The sequence below is a fragment of the Nilaparvata lugens genome, chromosome 14 (assembly GCF_014356525.2).
Source record: "Nilaparvata lugens isolate BPH chromosome 14, ASM1435652v1, whole genome shotgun sequence".
Classification (NCBI taxonomy): Eukaryota; Metazoa; Arthropoda; class Insecta; order Hemiptera; family Delphacidae; genus Nilaparvata; species Nilaparvata lugens.
The window spans coordinates 3,634,553-3,651,958 of NC_052517.1; the positions used below are offsets into that span (position 1 = coordinate 3,634,553).

Below are 17,406 nucleotides of genomic sequence, written 5' to 3' on the forward strand. Positions count from 1 at the left end.
TATCACGAGTAAAAAGTTTATTTTTAGCCTTTGCACAGCCTTAAAGTAACAGGGTGACAGTTTGACACAAACTTAATCTAAGGTTAATTCTACGCGGTCGCACATTTTTTCTTCATTTTTTTCGACACACTAAGACCGTTTATCCTTGTTTCGAGACGTTTTATGTTGACATGTTAGAAAGATCATCATTCACCAGGGTTGAAAATGTATATTTCGAAATAAATAATAATCAATTAAAGTAACAGGGTGACAGTTTGACACAAACTTAATCTAAAGTTGATTTTACGCGGTCGCATAATATTTTCCTTTATTTTTTCGACACACTAAGACCGTTTATCCTTGTTTCGAGACGTTTTATGTTGACCTGTATGTTAGAACGATCATCCACCAGTGTTGAAAATTAATATTTCGAAATAAATAATAATCAATTAAAGTAACAGGGTGACAGTTTGACACAAACTTAATCTAAAGTTGATTTTACGCGGTCGCATAATATTTTCCTTTATTTTTTCGACACACTAAGACCGTTTATCCTTGTTTCGAGACGTTTTATGTTGACCTGTAAGTTAGAACGATCATCCACCAGGGTTGAAAAGTATATTTCGAAATAAATAATTATCAATTAAAAGTAACAGGGTGACATTTTGACACAAACTTAATCTAACATTACTTCTACGTGGTAGCAAAATTTCCTCTTCATTTTATCGACATACTAAGACCGTTTAACCTGGTTTCGAGACGTTTTATGTTGACCTGTATGTTAGAACGATCATCCACCAGGGTTGAAAATTAATATTTCGACATAAATAATAATCAATTAAAGTAGCAGGGTGACAGTTTGATACAAAATTAATCTAAAGTTGATTTTACGTGGTAGCAAAATTTCCTCTTCATTTTTTCAACACACTAAGACCGTTTAAACTGGTTTCCAGACGTTTTATGTTGGCATGTTAGAAAGATCATCATCCACCAGGGTTGAAAATGTATATTTCGAAATAAATAATAATCAATTAAAGTAGCAGGGTGACAGTTTGACACAAACTCAATCTAAAGTTACTTTTACGCGGTCGCACATTTCCTCTTCATTTTTTAGACACACATAGACTATTCATTCTGGTTTCGAGGCTTTTTATGTTGGCCTGTAAGCTAGATAGATCATCTACCAGGGTTGAAAATGTATATTTCGAAATAAATAATAATCAATTAAAGTAACAGGGTGACAGTTTGACACAAACTTAATCTAAGGTTACTTTTACGCGGTCGCACATTTTCTCTTCATTTTTTCGACACACAAAGACTATTCATCCTGGTCTCGAGGCTTTTTATGTTGGCCTGTATGTTGGCCAGATCATCAACTAGTGTCGACTCAACTTTCTTTAAGAGATCCGTGTTGCTTTCAGCTGTTGCCGCCAGTCGCGCTTGGATCGCCTCCAGTTCAGTCAAGGATTGCGTGTAATCTGCACCTGAAACATACATAAAATTGATGAAAAAAAGAAAATTATAGCATGAGAAGATATGCCATGCTTCGTGGGATTCATTCAAAGTTTGCAAGTTTTTTATCAAATTATGGTGTTGTGTATCAAGTTGAGATGATACTGTATCATATTGTGTTGATACTGTATAATTCGTGTTGATGCTGTATCATTTATGGTGATATGCCATGGTATAGGACCGTTATGTTGCCAATATGAGTGTTAACTGAAGCCGATAGTCCTAGTAGTTGTTTTTGGTGAAGCTATGTGACGCTGGTAGTCTCTCATACTGTGCCCTTCTTACACTCTTACACTCCCAACAACACACTAATAATAGACAGTGTATAGGGTGTCTATGTTGCAAATGTGAGTGTTAACTGAAGCCGATAGTCCTAGTAGTTGTTTTTGGTGAAGCTTTGTGACGCTGGTAGTCTCTCATACTGTGCCCTTCTTACACTCCCAACAACACACTAATAATAGACAGTGTATAGGGTGTCTATGTTGCAAATGTGAGTGTTAACTGAAGCCGATAGTCCTAGTAGTTGTTTTTGGTGAAGCTATGTGACGCTGGTAGTCTCTCATACTGTGCCCTTCTTACACTCCCAACAACACACTAATAATAGACAGTGTATAGGGTGTCTATGTTGCAAATGTGAGTGTAAACTGAAGCCGATAGTCCTAGTAGTTGTTTTTGGTGAAGCTATGTGACGCTGGTAGTCTCTCATACTGTGCCCTTCTTACACTCTTACACTCCCAACAACACACTAATAATAGACAGTGTATAGGGTGTCTATGTTGCAAAAGTGAGTGTTAACTGAAGCCGATAGTCCTAGTAGTTGTTTTTGGTGAAGCTATGTGACGCTGGTAGTCTCTCATACTGTGCCCTTCTTACACTCTTACACTCCCAACAACACACTAATAATAGACAGTGTATAGGGCGTTTATGTTGCAAATGTGAGTGTAAACTGAAGCCGATAGTCCTAGTAGTTGTTTTTGGTGAAGCTATGTGACGCTGGTAGTCTCTCATACTGTGCCCTTCTTACACTCTTACACTCCCAACAACACACCAATAATAGGAGGATGAGTATCAAGCAAAGATGATACTGTATCATATTGTGTTGATACTGTATCATATATAATTGACCGAGCGTAGTGAGGTCTTAAGATTCAAGTCGACGGTTTGGCATTTCTCTTAATGTTTAAATGTTTATATGTTGCTCATTTACGGCGAAACGCGTTAATAGATTTTTATGGAATTTGACAGGTATGTTCCTTTTTTAATTGCGCGTCGACGTATATACAAGGTTTTTGGAAATTTCGCATTTCGAGGATAATATAAAAGGAAAAAGGAGCCTCCTTCATACGCCAATATTAGAGTAAAAATCAGACTATAGAACTATTCATCATAAATCAGCTGACAAGTGATTACACAGATGTGTGGAGAAGCCAGTCTATTGCTGTATTTCCATAAGGTCTATAGTTTCAATCAGGTACTTGTGGATGAGAATACTGCGTGAGGTCTACTGTTCACAGAACTACTAGTATAATAAAGGAAAGAACTGGCTTATACACGTAGGGGATAGGAAATTCACGAATGACGCATCATCGCGTCTCAACTACTCAACTGATCAACTTGAAATTTTACATATAGATTCTCAATTTACCGAGGATGGTTACAGGCCTATTTTCAATTCTTCAAGATTTCATTAGGTCAAGATTACAGTTTGTCAAGTTCTTAATTAGACCCTTGCGGAGCACGGGTTACCTGCTAGTCATAAATGGATGAATAGATTACTAAGGCTGGGCGTACACCGGTTAGTCAAGACAAGACATGATCAGACACGTTTAGTCACAATACTTCACATAGTTGCTTATGAAGACATGTCTAATTGCAATGAATAATCATTTGCGTCATAAGCAACAATGTGAAGTATTGTGACCAAACGTGTCTGATCATGTCTTGTCTTGACTAACCGGTGTAAGCCTAGCCTTAGTCATTGCAATTAGAAGTGTCTTCATATGCAACTATGTGAAGTATTGTGACTGAAAGTGTCTGATCATGTCTTGTCTTGACTAACTGGTGTGCGCCTAGCCTAAATGAATTAATAATTAATGAATCGATGAATGAATAAATGAACTTACTCTGCTGGTGGAGTGATTGAAGGGCAGCCATACGATCCAAAGTCTGAGGCAGAATTTTGGAAATTTGAGAAGTCTCCTTGGCAAGATCATACAGGGTGGCGATCTGAAAACAACAATATTGAAGCTTCAATTGATTGAAAATTATGAAGATTCAACTAACATCAAATCATTAAAAGAATCTGGTGTGGCGCACTCACACAACTTTCCTTGCTGTTATGAAAATTGATCACCTGACGCTAGTGTTCACGCGCATCTCAAGTCTAGCCTACTATTCAAAGATCTGAGCCAGCTGGTGACAGGACAATAACACTGGAGACACACGAGATCTGCTATCTCTTCATAGTGAATGATTTAAAAGAATCAACAGTTTTCAACAATTTGCAATTCAATAATCACATTTTCTTGAATTTTGAGTTTATTTCCAATTTTAGGTGAAAAGGTTACTGAACATTAATTGTAGAGAGTCTCATGCTCAATATTTTCCACTTGACATTTTTTGTTTATATTGTATCTGAAGCCTGATTATTGAGAATCTAAAATCCAACTTTGCATAGATGGGGCGGAGCTCTTGAAATTTTCACAGATATGGGACTTGTGGCAGTTGATAGAGCTTATCAATGACTACTTCAGGTATAAATTTGATCAAAATCGTTGGTGCTGTTTTCGAGAAAATCGCGAAAAACCATGTTTTTGACAACATTTTTGAATGAATTCTAGAAAACATGGTATGTCTTCTAATGCTATACAATCTACTTTTTGTGTAGTTGAGAAGTTGATATTGTGGTAAATATTCATAATAAATTAAAATACTAAGAAATTGTCAAAAACCACAGATTTATTGATACTTAGAAAGACCGGTTTCGGTTGTTACACCATTGTCAATCTCTGATGAACTATAAACTGTATAAAATTTAAAAATAAAATAAATTTATAGTTTTATTAAATTTTATACAGTTTATAGTTCATCAGAGATTGACAATGGTGTAACAACCGAAACCGGTCTTTCTAAGTATCAATAAATCTGTGGTTTTTGACAATTTCTTAGTATTTTTATTTGATACTATCTAATCTACTTCTCACCAACCTTCTTCTCCTTCTCCTCATCGACTGGCTGACCCCCGGTGACAGCCGCTGACTTCTCCTTGATCTGATCCATCTGCACATTGAGCGACTGACACCTGGCTTCAGCCGCGTCTAGCAATTGTGCGTCCAGGAGCGAAGCACGGGCTGCCAGTGACTGAGAAATTTCTAAGAGGGACTTTCCGTCGCAGCCCAAGCGAGACAGCTGTGGAGAGATATTTAATATTTATTCAATTCGTCTTACAGTGCCAGGTCTGACAAGACGTATTACAAACACTTAAACAAAACAAAAATAACACTCCTAAATACGATACAAAGTGAAAAATGTTAGTGGAAATTAATACAATTGATGAAAGTAATGTAGCCTAATTTATTGGATGGGCAGAATTTAGAGGGAAGTGGAAAATATGGCAGGTACAAGTGGGAAGATATTAAGACTAGATGAGGGATAAGAGAGATTGATTGATTGATTGATTGATTGAGTACTTTATTTATGTAGATTACAATATATACTGGCTTATACACTTGTATAAAATAGCGTACAATACAGCAAAATTATAGCTGAATTTACAAAATATAAATTAAGAAAATAATTATTGAGCTGTATATAATATGAAAATAACAATTTGTAATAACTATACATAAAATAGATAATATTGTAATGCATGTACATAAATTGGCGGAGCTTTGGACATATCAATGTCCATTCTTCGGAAAGAATATTCGAAGTATTCTTTCCACTAACTGTCTACCAAAGGTAGAGAGAGAGAGAGAGGAGAGAGAGAGAGAGAGAGAGAGAGAGAGAGAGAGAGAGAGAGAGGAGAGAGAGGAGAGAGAGAGAGAGAGAGAGAGAAGAGAGAGAGAGGAAAGAGAGAGAGAGGAGAGAGAGAGAGAGAGAGAGAGAGAGAGGAGAGAGAGAGAGAGATTGAAAAATGTATGGAAACCAATCAAAATTCAGGGGTGTGAGCAGTGAGGAATTAGATATCTAGTGAGTGAATATCTCGACGAACTGAGGCTCCACCATCGTGTACCTTTATTGTTACTTTTATTGAACCGTTATTGACGAAATTTAATTATTATTCTAATTTTACAAAGAAGCACTGAATGGGAGAGAAAAACTAAGGATACTCCTTGTACTATTTCTCTCCCAAATTTAGATAATATTATTTTAAAAGTCCGAAATGAGGATATGATTCCACTTTTCTGAAATTTAGTCCTTTTTCACTCAAAAACACAGAAACTAAGAATTTTGAAGGTTGAGAAACTGGATAGAAAACAAAAATATTACACTCACATCACTAATTGAAACATTTTCACGTAATTTTTATAAAGAGTTTATCAGAGATTGACAATGGTGTAATAACCGAAACCGGTCTTTCTAATTATCAATAAATCAGTGGTTTTTTTTGACAATTTCTTAGTCTTCTTCATTCATTATGAATAATTACCACAATATCAACTTCCCAACTACACAAAATAAAAGTAATTTTATAAAATTTAGAGCCAGAAAAATAGAACTTATTATTCAGTACAGCTGACAAAACTATCAGCATGATTGATTGAATTAAATTTGTTTCTATGTTCTTGACAGCTTCCTAAAGACTCTAAATAAGTATACGGTTAATTGATAAAACTCATATTGTACTGAAGTATATTAATATAGTAAGAACCGTAGTACCAACCTTGCCGCTATTCCCCGTTCCAACCACCGACTCAATCTTGTTGAGCCGCTGCTCCAGGTTGGCCAACCTAACAGTGGATGCCAATGCAGCCTGGCCCGGTTGCACATGCAGTTTGTAATGCACCGATGCACTTCCCAAAACTGCATCCTTAGATGCATCCGACTTCTCCGGTTGTGACTCGCTAGTGGCGCGCAGTTGCGAGAGATGCGAGATTACTTTCCTGAAAATTGAAAATTAAATTAATCTTTTGAAATTGAGAATTTTATTCAATGAATCACAACATTAATTACTCACGAGAAATTTATATATTTATTTATTCATTTTCTCAGTCGTACAATTATTTTTACAGTTATATGAGGAGGCACAACAGGTTTATGCCCAAAACTGTCCCTTTTCAAATTTATATTACACTCCAAATCAAAATCTACATTGAGCTACTATCTCTCATCAAAATAACAATTTATTCACACTTCAAAAAACAAACATATCATCAATTACAAATAGATATACTATAAATTCGATTTACTATGTTTGCTACAATATTTGTTAATATCCTACTCTAGAACAGGGTAGGCCATAGTGGAGTAGGTCAATTTCCACACAGAAAAAACTAAACAAGTAGAGGACACATTATAAGAATTTTTTGTAACTAACTATTGTATGTAATTGTAATTTATCTAATATTTTGTGTAATTGATGTTGTAGTTTTAGTTTTTTTTTTGGGAAATAAACATTTATTATTTATACTATGTACTAATCTCCACTAACAGCATCTAGTTACTATTTTGGACTTTCTGAAGTAAACATGTTTTCTAAAAAAAGAGAAATAAACGAAACTAAGTTTCTCTTGCTGAATTTTTCTTTTCGTGAGATCAGCTGGATGATCCCTCACATGCACTCGTTCACTCTCTTCCATTACGGTATCGACAGACGACAAAATTTCCAGCTGTTTTTCCAAGGACGTATTTATCCTTTTAATGTCCTTCAGCGAGTTATCCAAGGGTTGAGATTTAGTGCAATCGAATCTTCATATCATTAACCTACTTTGTTCCAAATTTCGTGAAAATCGTTGGAGCCGTTTTCGAGATCCGTTGAACATAAATATATACCCATATAACCACCACATAATCAGATAACCACATAAATATATATATAAATATACAGAAATTGCTCGCTTAATATAATAGGATAATCAATCAATCAATCATTACCCACGCACAAGCCTATGAGCTTATGGGGGCATCACCCTCAGTATTACTAGTAGTTCTGTGAACAGTAGACCTCACGCAGTATTCTCATCCACAAGTACCTGATTGAAACTATAGACCTTATGGAAATACAGCAATAGACTGGCTTCTCCACACATCTGTGTAATCACTTGTCAGCTGATTTATGATGAATAATTCTATAGTCTGATTTTTAATGTGAAATACGTGCGCAAAGTTCTTTGCTGCACTCAAGAAACCATTCCGCCCTCGCCTACGGCTCGGGCGTAAACGTTTCTTTCGGTGCAGCAAACTGTCACTTTGCGCACTAGTTGCACAAATAACTATTTCCATCTTCTTGGGATATTACGCTATGAACATTTGGATGATTACCATTTCATAGCCCAATAAGGTACATCAAGCAAAGCCATCAATTCTGTGTTATTGGTTCGTTTACAGTCCCCGTTTACAGTCTTCCCTATCTTATGCACTGTGGCGACTAAATGGCACCTAAAGAATGAACCATTGCTCGGTTGATACTGCAACTCAGTGGAGTGATGGGGGGAAAGTTTGGAATGCATAGGTGACTCATTCACTGACACCACCCCATTCAATAGTTTGTGCAGCAAAAAACTGACACTGTTGTACTTTTTACAACAGTGCGACTGCCGGAAGGTTAAAGGCTTGACAAACTGAAAACTTCACCCATTAAAATCTTGAAAGAATCCAAAATAGCCTAGAACCATCCTAGGTAAATTGAGAATCTATATGCAAAATATCAAGTTAATGAGTGAGTAGTTGAGACGTGATGATGCGTCATTCGTTAATTTCCTATCCCTACCTGTATAGCCAGTTTCTTTCCTTATTATATTATAGATCAGCAGGAGACCTTACAGGTATAATTCTTGTCCTGGGTAGGACATTAAATGCCTGTTGTCACCTCAGAAGGAGGGAGAAAGAGAAGAGAATAAGATAAAAGTGTGTGTGAGAGAGAGAGAGTGAGAGTTGATAAATTCATCTGGTTGAAAATGATCAATTATATATTATCCATCAAGAAAATATATTTTTCAACTATTTATAATATTAACTATTCATTCTTGTTTAAAATAATCAATTATATTTTATTTGTCAGAGATAAATATTGTTGGATTATTTTTCAACGATTTAATGATAATTTTCAAGATTGAGATTAAATACTTAGGTAGTTCATTTTATTCTCCATAGTAAGAGACATTTAGCACCTTTGCGGAGTTGTAAAGGATGAAGCTATCTGCTTTGTGGAATGACAGACAAGGATAGCAACACCAATGTTAATCAGGTGCGACTTTATAACGGAATAACACTATAGACTGGTCCTGTGCAGTGCAAAGATCCGTAGAACAACTCCACTTTTACAAAAACCTCTTGACTTTTTAATTATCTCATAGTTTTGAACGATGAATAGTTTTGCAGACTTTTAAAATATTTAAGTATCCTATAGCTTGTAGACAATATTTGTGAACACTTACTGAGTTTTTTCAAAATGATTTTAACTCATGGGGTTTCATTGATTTGAAAGTTTTGAAAGATTGAAATAGTATTGAAAAAAATCTTTCATAATATGTATAAGGATTCTATAACTTGCTATATGAGTCTTCATTTACTTACTGAGTTAGTACTTAGTCTCTAATAATCAAGAGATCCCGAGTTCGAATCTCGACCGGGCAACATTTTTTGACTACAGCACACAATCATATAGATACGGCTACCCTGTCTTTCGGAGGTGACGGTAAGCCGTCGGTCCGTCTACCTAAAAAGTAGTCGTCATCTCATCATCATCCCTCTCACTCATTAACCACGCACAAGCCAAGAGCTTATGTGAGCATCACCCTCAGTATTATTATTATTACTAGATTAAAGCGTACATTTCTGAAAGATGTATGCCCTAATAAAGGCATATACTCAGTCCTATACTATTAAACGAGCATCTTCTGTTTATATTTTAGATGTTTGGATGTTTATATGTTTGTATTTCACCAGATATCGAAAACGGCTCTAACGATTCTCATGAAATTCAGAACATAGTAGGTTTATAATAAATATAAAGATTCGATTGCACTAGGTCTCATCCCTGGAAAAACTCGCTGAAGGACATTAAAAGGATAATTATTATTCATCCTTGGAAAAACAGCTGCTAATAATTATTTCGTCGTCTGTTGATGATGGAAGTGAGTGAGCGAGTTCATGTGTGTGGGACTGTGTCAAAATTATGACTCAGCTGTTGAACTTTTGTAATCATTCAATCAGGTACTTAGTGCCGGTTGCAAAAAAGCCGGGTTATTTTCAATCCTGATTAATTCCAGTTCAAAATTATGACTTAGCTGTTCAGTAGATCCATCTTTTGAAATGGTCTTCTCTGATTTGGTTCACGTGATGTTAATCAGGATTGAAATTTAACCGGCTTTTGTGCAACTGGGTCTTTGTGAGGGAATTTTTTCATTCCTCTGGGAATTAATCTCAATTTACTGTGATTAGATAGAACATTTTTATTAATGTTATTATAATTTCTTCTTTCGTAATAATTTTGTTATGCTTTTACTCCAGAGCGAAGCTCGGTCCCCGATTTTTATTATTATTAGTTGATTAAAGCCTACATTCTGAAAGATGTATGCCCTAATAAAGGCATATACTCAATCAATCATTACTCACGCAGAAGCCTATGAGCTTATGGGGGCATCACCCTCAGTATTATTTTTAGGGTTACTGGTACTTACTGAGTTTTTTCCAGGTTAATTTTATCGCCACTGATAATCTCTTTGCCTAACATTTGCTGTAAATTCATGCTGATGATAACTGATCCCGCATGTTCTCCAATGATTGGAGTAATTGCTGTAAGGTGTGCTCTCGTTTTTTGCATCTTCTTTCGCCTTTTCCTGCAATACAAGACGAATACAAACATTATATTATTTGAAAAAATTAAGATGGGATTGAAATTAACAATGATTACACAATGATAACATATTACTATTTATTTTTCCTACAGTTACGTTGAAAAGTGGCCATTGCTGCACTGATTACAGAACGCAAAGAATCACTTTTCCGCTCTAGTGCGGGAAAAATTTTTCTGCACTCCAGATTTGCAATATGGCAACGCAAAATACATAGTAGGTTATATGGAGCAAAGTGCAGCAAAATCAAAATGAAGTTGGTAACAGTGACTGCTGTGGCTGCTATAGTGAGCAGAGGTGCAACCAAGCACAACGCGCTAATTATTATTCATTATATATTATAACCAAGGACAACGAGGACTTTAGGATTTTAGGATTAAGGTTTTTATCAATAATAAAATTACACAGAAAAACATTTGATGGATTTCAGGCAATTTTACCCATAATCACCCACTTTTCATATTCTATGAAATATATTCTATTCATATAATGGTAACTGTAGGAAAAATTAAATGTGAAATACGTGCGCAAAGTTCCTCTGCTGCACTCAAGAAACCATTCCGCCCTCGCCTACGGCTCGGGCGTAACGTTTCTTTCGGTGCAGCAAACTGTCACTTTGCGCACTAGTTGCACAAATAACTAGAATGAATGAATTTTATTCGCCAAAAACAAAATACAAAAAAGCTTACAAAAAAAATAAATATAAGTATATGCTACTGCACTTAAACCAAGATACATACATTTATTTAATTAGATATAATAACGAAATGATATCCTTTATAATATAAATAATAGTTTTAAAATGAAGATTCAATTTATGATCACATGCATAAGTACAGTAGGTGAGGCAAAAACACCGGCAAAAGGTAGATTCCTTGTGCGCCAGTGTGAGTCGTAATCAGCTTAATCAGGGATGTAATATATATACTTGAATTTAGCGTATGAAGTGTTCGAAAATATAATTTATAATATGAAGTTGATTATTGTATAAAAGTCAACGATTGGAAATAATTCAAGTTTAGCCATGCCTCTATGGCTCTTTTTCTGTGTTTATTATTTCGGAAATTATCAAGTGGAAATTCACTTTCTAAATTATATTATTTGAAAAATGAAGATGGGATTGAAATTAACAATGATAACATATTATTATTTATTTATTTATCGTATGGCAGATACACAACAATATTATAGCTCATGAGTCTCAAATGTCTACATATTATACACTATATTTTTTCAATTTCTTCAAGATGTTGTGTAGTTTTCGGTGAGGAGAACATAAGTTTGTCTGACCGCCATCATTGCTGGTCCATTTAGCGTAACCCAATGTGCACCATGGAGGCCAACTAGCATTACTTACACATAGTTCATTAAAAAAAAAACTGATTACTGAAACAATTTTGAGGTTGACGAAGGTTGAAACTCTATTTTCAATTTTCACAGAAAAAAACATTTCAAACTTATCTTCACCATTACAAATATCCAAAATTGCTTCAAATTGTAATTCATCACATGAAAACAATCCGAGTATAGAATTTCTGTTTGAAGTTTGATATCACAAAATAAATATAGCAATTATAAAATTAAAAAAGATAAATCATAGAGAATGAAATTAACAGTAATATTGAGGGCAATACAAAAGGTTTGAACATTTGAAACAATAAAATATAAAAGAAAGAACGAAATTGAGGGCAATACAAAATGTTTGAACATTTGCAACAATAAAATATAAAAGAATAGAGAACAAAATTGAGGTAATACAAATTTTTGAACATTTGCAACAATAAAATATAAAAGATAGAGAACAAAATTGAGGGCAATACAAAATTTTTGAACATTTGCAACAATAAAATATAAAAGAATAGATAACAAAATTGAGGTCAATACTAAAAATACAGTAATTAAGAATGATACAACAAAGAATAATAAAATTGAAATAAATGAGGTGTGTGATCCGTGGTCTAGTGGATAGAGTGCTTGCGTAGCAACCTAGAGATCCCCGGTTCAAACCCCGCTCATAACAAAAAGTTTTTGAACATGTCACTCCCGTGTTATCGGATGGGCACGTTAAACTGTCGGTACCGGCTGAGGAATGACAGTAGTAAGGCCCATGACGGCTCAAATTATATACTCAGGCGAGGTGGGACTTCCGTCGGGTCTCTCCCCACCAATTAAAAGCATACGATTATTATTATTATTATTATTATTTAATTGGAGTGAAGACGAAAAATACGATGAAGATTGAAATAAATAAATGTTGACCACCCTATCAACAAGCGGAAGGATGAAAAAAAGAGGAAGATAAAGGCGAATATGGGGAGGAAGGAGAGGAAGCGAGGAGGATAAGGAGAGAAAGGGAAAGAAGTAGCCTGGAGGAGGAAAGAGAAGGAAAGATGAGAAGTGAGGAGGAGAGAAGTGGAAGAAATGAAGGAAAAGAAGGAGGAGGAAAAGAGAAAGAGAGTGCGGTAAGAGGAGGAGAAGAAGAATGGGAAGACGAAGAAAACACCTGAAGGACAAAAAACAAGCAAAAGAAGAAATAGTTAGAAAGAGGAAAACATGGTTTAAAAAAAGAGCATATTGAAAAAAGAAGTATGAAGAATGAGAAATTCAGTCAATTGGACATTTACAATTAACATTTCACAGATGGAAAAAAATTAGAAGTTGCATTTGTTCAAATGCTAATAATGAATAATTATTATTATTAAACGAAAATTCCAATTAAATGCTGTAAATGACCCCGATGACTTCTGCTACTGCAAATATTGACAACAGGGTAAACAGCTAAATGGAAATTCGATGAGTGCTACTATACAAAAATTATTTGTCAGCCGAGAACATCGAACTTCCATCTAGCTGTTTACCCTGTTGTCATTATTTGCAGTAGGCAGAAGTCTTCGGGGCATTTACAGCATTTTAATGGGATTTTCGTTTAATAATAATTATTTTACATTTTTCTAATACCAGATAAGAGTTTTGTCCAATATTCAAAAGAGGGCATTTATTACCTTCAAGCTATTTATCTCATCCATAAGGTCCTTCATCTCACACTGGAGTCGCTGATACTTCTGCAGAACGGTTTCATTATTACCATAACCTGCCAGTTCCCAATCTCCGGATCTGTAAAAAATTTTATAAAAATCATGTTTGACACAAGAAATTCCACAACCATCAATTTATTGACATTGAAAATTAAATTATTTAAATTTACAGATTACCTAGCTCCGGCCGTTATATCACATTATAAATTCTATTATTAAATGAAAGAGCTAGGTCATATATAAATATCATGATTAATCTACCATGACTAGCGGGAATATTTGAAAAATGTGTCAGATTCAGATTATTTTCATTTTTTTCGAACTCAAAACTATCAAAATTTGTTGAGTATAATTATATCCATATAATATTATATGGACAGCGAAAGAAATAGAGTTGCAAATAAATTCTAAATAGTCTGATTTGGTCAATATTACCATAGAGAAACAATAGCGTAAGTAGATATCCCATGGTATAGGGCGTTTATGTCGCAACTTTTACTGTTATCTCAAGCCGATTACTGTCGATTTTAATGTTTTGTTGGGGTGAGAGTGTATGAACGGCACAATTTGAGAGACTACCAGCGTCGCACAGCTGCATGGGAAAGAACTACGTGAACTATCGGCTTGGGATAACAGTAAAAGTTGCGACATAAACGCCCTATACCATGGGATATCTACTTATGCTATCGTTTCTCTATGATATTACTGACTGTAAATGCACGAATGATTATAAATAAAAATAATCAGATTCTTACGTCACTTTGTAAAAGTATGCTACTTTCGCCTAGAATTTTTTAAAAATAATTTATAAAATTCGAATCTCGCAAATTGGGGGGTTTTAAAAAACAGTGGACAATGTCTACAATTTTAACCAAAGTCATCAAAGCTGTTAGCGGAGGCTTCAAAAGTCTCAACTATTATAATAGAATCAATGATAAATAAACTACTGATAAATGCTAAATATTGGAGCTATTTTTGTTTGAATAGGAAACAGCGAAATAATTGTAGACAACCCGTCAAATGATTTGGGATAAATTTATTCAAATTTCTTTCATGTCACTTATTTATTATATTTCTTTTACCTATGTACAGGATAGGAAATATTTGGATAGATAGATGTCACGTTTGAATTGACATCTGGACTATCAAACTGACTACGGTAACTTGAGATTAAGCTATATTGTTAAAAAACGATCTGGTAACGTTGAGAGCTAGAGTAGAATAGCGCTACCTGCTTTCTTGAATGATATACAAGGATAGCAACACAAATTTTAATCAAATATTGCCATAATAACGTGGACCTCACTACCTAACTCGACAAGCAATTTGTCAAGTGAATTGATGGCGCATTGGTAGCGTGCGTGATTCTGGAACTGAACGTTTCCGGTTCGATCCTTGCCGAGAGCCAGTATTTTTTGCTATGAATCTTAAACAGAATATGTAAAAAAATCCATGAATAAACAATTTATGTAATTTTCACCCAAAGCGGAACACGGATTTCATTGCTCGGCATGAATAGAGTTTAAAAATCTAATTACGTGATTAAGGCCAGGTCTTCCTGGATAGATCGTGTCTAATAATTTAGAATGCTTACCTTGCATCATAGCCAGTCTTTTTATTTTTGCTGAGACGATCGGAGAAATCTACTTTCATTGCGCTAACATGTTTATCCTTGAACTTCGAGAAAGCATCAGTAGGAGAGATGTGTAGACGTTCTATAGATTGCGATTCCTAGGAAAAAACAAATAAATTTAAATGAAGTTTAAATTTATTTGGAAAATGTAATTTTAACATGATTGAGGATTTTGAAAACTGTTGAAGTAAATTTTTCAAATTAATTCTTAAGCATCTTAATTCTAAAGGCACTGTAATGTACACATGATCTGTGATCTCAGCAAGGCCTTTGATACAATGGATCATGCTATTCTCGTGGACAAGCTTAGGCATTATGGTGTGGGACCGTCTCCTCTCAAACTGATTCAGGCCTACCTGGGGGGTCGCAGACAGGCGGTGCTGGCTAATGGAGTTCTCTCTGAGATCAGGGATTGTGTTGACTGTGGAGTGCCTCAGGGCTCTGTCCTGGGGCCTCTGTTGTTTCTTATTTCGGTTAACGATATAGCTCAGGTGGATGGCAGGTGTGTTGTCTGTTATGCGGACGACACCACCTTCTTCAATGCTGGTCGTGAGATGGGAGGACTGAGGGCAGCTATGATGGAGACTGGAGCATTTGCATCGGACTGGTTCTCTGCCAATCGCTTCCTCCTCAATGAAGACAAAACTCAGTCTATTGTGTTCAGTCTCAGAAATGGGAATGAATACAATTTTGCCCCCGTCAAACTGTTAGGGTTTACCCTTGACAGGAAGCTCTCATGGGGCGAGCACATTGAGACAGTCTGCGCCAGGTTGAGCAGAGTGGTTTTCCTGCTGAGGGGTCTCAAATACAGTGTGCCACCCCATTATCTTAAAATGTGCTATTTTGGCTTTTTTCAGAGCGTGATTTTATATGGCCTCCCCCTCTGGGGTGGAGCCACAGATGTCGCCCGAGTCCTTCGTCTCCAGAAGAGGGCCCTGAGGATTATTTGTGGGGCTGGTAGATTAGCCCACTGTCGCCCGCTCTTTATCAAAGAGAGGATCCTCACCGTCTTCTCCCTCTATGTTCTCCATACCCTTTGCAGAACACATGCAAACGTGGGGTTGCTCGTGACCCGACAGAGCTTCCACCCGTATGAGACTAGGGGTAGACTCAGGCTGGATTTACCCTACCAGAGGCTGAGCAGAACTCGGACTGGTCTGGCTCATATGTCTATCAGCCTCTATAATAGGCTGCCTCTGTTGGCCAGGGATCTGCCTGCTGTGCGGTTTCGAGGGGCTCTGAGGAGCCTGCTGACAGATCACCCTCTGTACTCACTCCGTAAGTTTTGTATGTTGGAGAGCAGTGTGGTGAGTGCCTATTTTCTTATTTGATTTCTGCCTCTGGGCAGTTGTTTTTCTTTTACATTTTTGACGTGTCCCAGTGGGTTTCACTTTAGTGATCCCTTTTATGGACCTATTTAATAAATACTAAAATACACGTATATGAATGAACTGTTGAAGTTGAATGTCTGTAAATAAATACATGAAATGGGACTAAATACAATAAAAAAACTCTGTGTAGAGTTTAAATTTGATCAAAGTGTAATTTTATGATTGAGGGGTTTAAATTGTGTTAAAAAATGTGTGTCAGTAGAGAAAATATATAAAATTAAACATAATACACAATACTAACCTCTTCATAAATGTCAGTGTTTCTGTCGGCCTCAGGCAGATCGTTTGTTTCATAAACATCGGGTTGGTCGTAGGCCTGAAAAATGAAGTAAAATTTTGATTATTATCTTATTTTTGTAGCATTTTGATTAGGCTATTTATCTTATATTTTAATAATAGCAGAGAAAATATTTTTTCTAGGGCGCTGCGGATTAGCCAAAGATAGGTTAGAATCTGTTGAAAATTGAAAAAAAATAAAGAATTACTTACAATGCCAGGTAGTGTGGCGTATTTGGGATCAGCCATTTTAAGTTATTTGATTGTGTTATTTTTTAACTTTTAAATGCAATAATAATTAAAATTATTAGCAAAAATTACTGATAAATGCTCAAAAAATGACAGCTCACAGAATCGATCCGAATCTTTGTATGTCGATAGTCAAAAAAGACTGTCGATGTCGATAGTCGACTGTGTTTTATCAAACCATCAAATTACATAGATGGGAAAGAGAATAGACTTCTTGTCCTGTGTCTAATCAATAAAATACTAAAATATTCGAATATCAATCAAAACATAGATATAAAATGGTCAGGTTATATCATTGATATTCTTTACTATAA

General features: G+C 35.5%; 1 protein-coding gene across 1 annotated transcript; it reads right to left on the reverse strand.

Moving 5' to 3' along the window:
* Positions 1-1,163: 1,163 nt before the first annotated feature.
* On the reverse strand, positions 1,164-17,209 carry LOC111061347 (dynactin subunit 2). The gene is made up of 9 exons (XM_039441144.1): positions 17,057-17,209; positions 16,809-16,883; positions 15,138-15,274; positions 13,511-13,622; positions 10,366-10,493; positions 6,377-6,596; positions 4,699-4,899; positions 3,615-3,717; positions 1,164-1,463 (listed from the first exon to the last, which is right to left on the reverse strand). Exons 1-9 carry the CDS (start codon positions 17,090-17,092, stop codon positions 1,276-1,278), a joined length of 1,200 nt encoding a protein of 399 aa, XP_039297078.1. The 5' UTR covers positions 17,093-17,209; the 3' UTR covers positions 1,164-1,275.
* Positions 17,210-17,406: the final 197 nt, after the last annotated feature.

Coding starts and splice junctions, on each gene's coding strand:
- LOC111061347 (XM_039441144.1), bottom strand. CDS start 17,092: ATGGCTGATCCCAAATACGCCACACTACCTGGCATT. Junction 15,275..16,808: donor ACACTGACATTTATGAAGAG/GTTAGTATTGTG, acceptor GTTTTTTCCTAG/GAATCGCAATCTATAGAACG. Junction 13,623..15,137: donor AAGACTGGCTATGATGCAAG/GTAAGCATTCTA, acceptor AATTTTTTACAG/ATCCGGAGATTGGGAACTGG.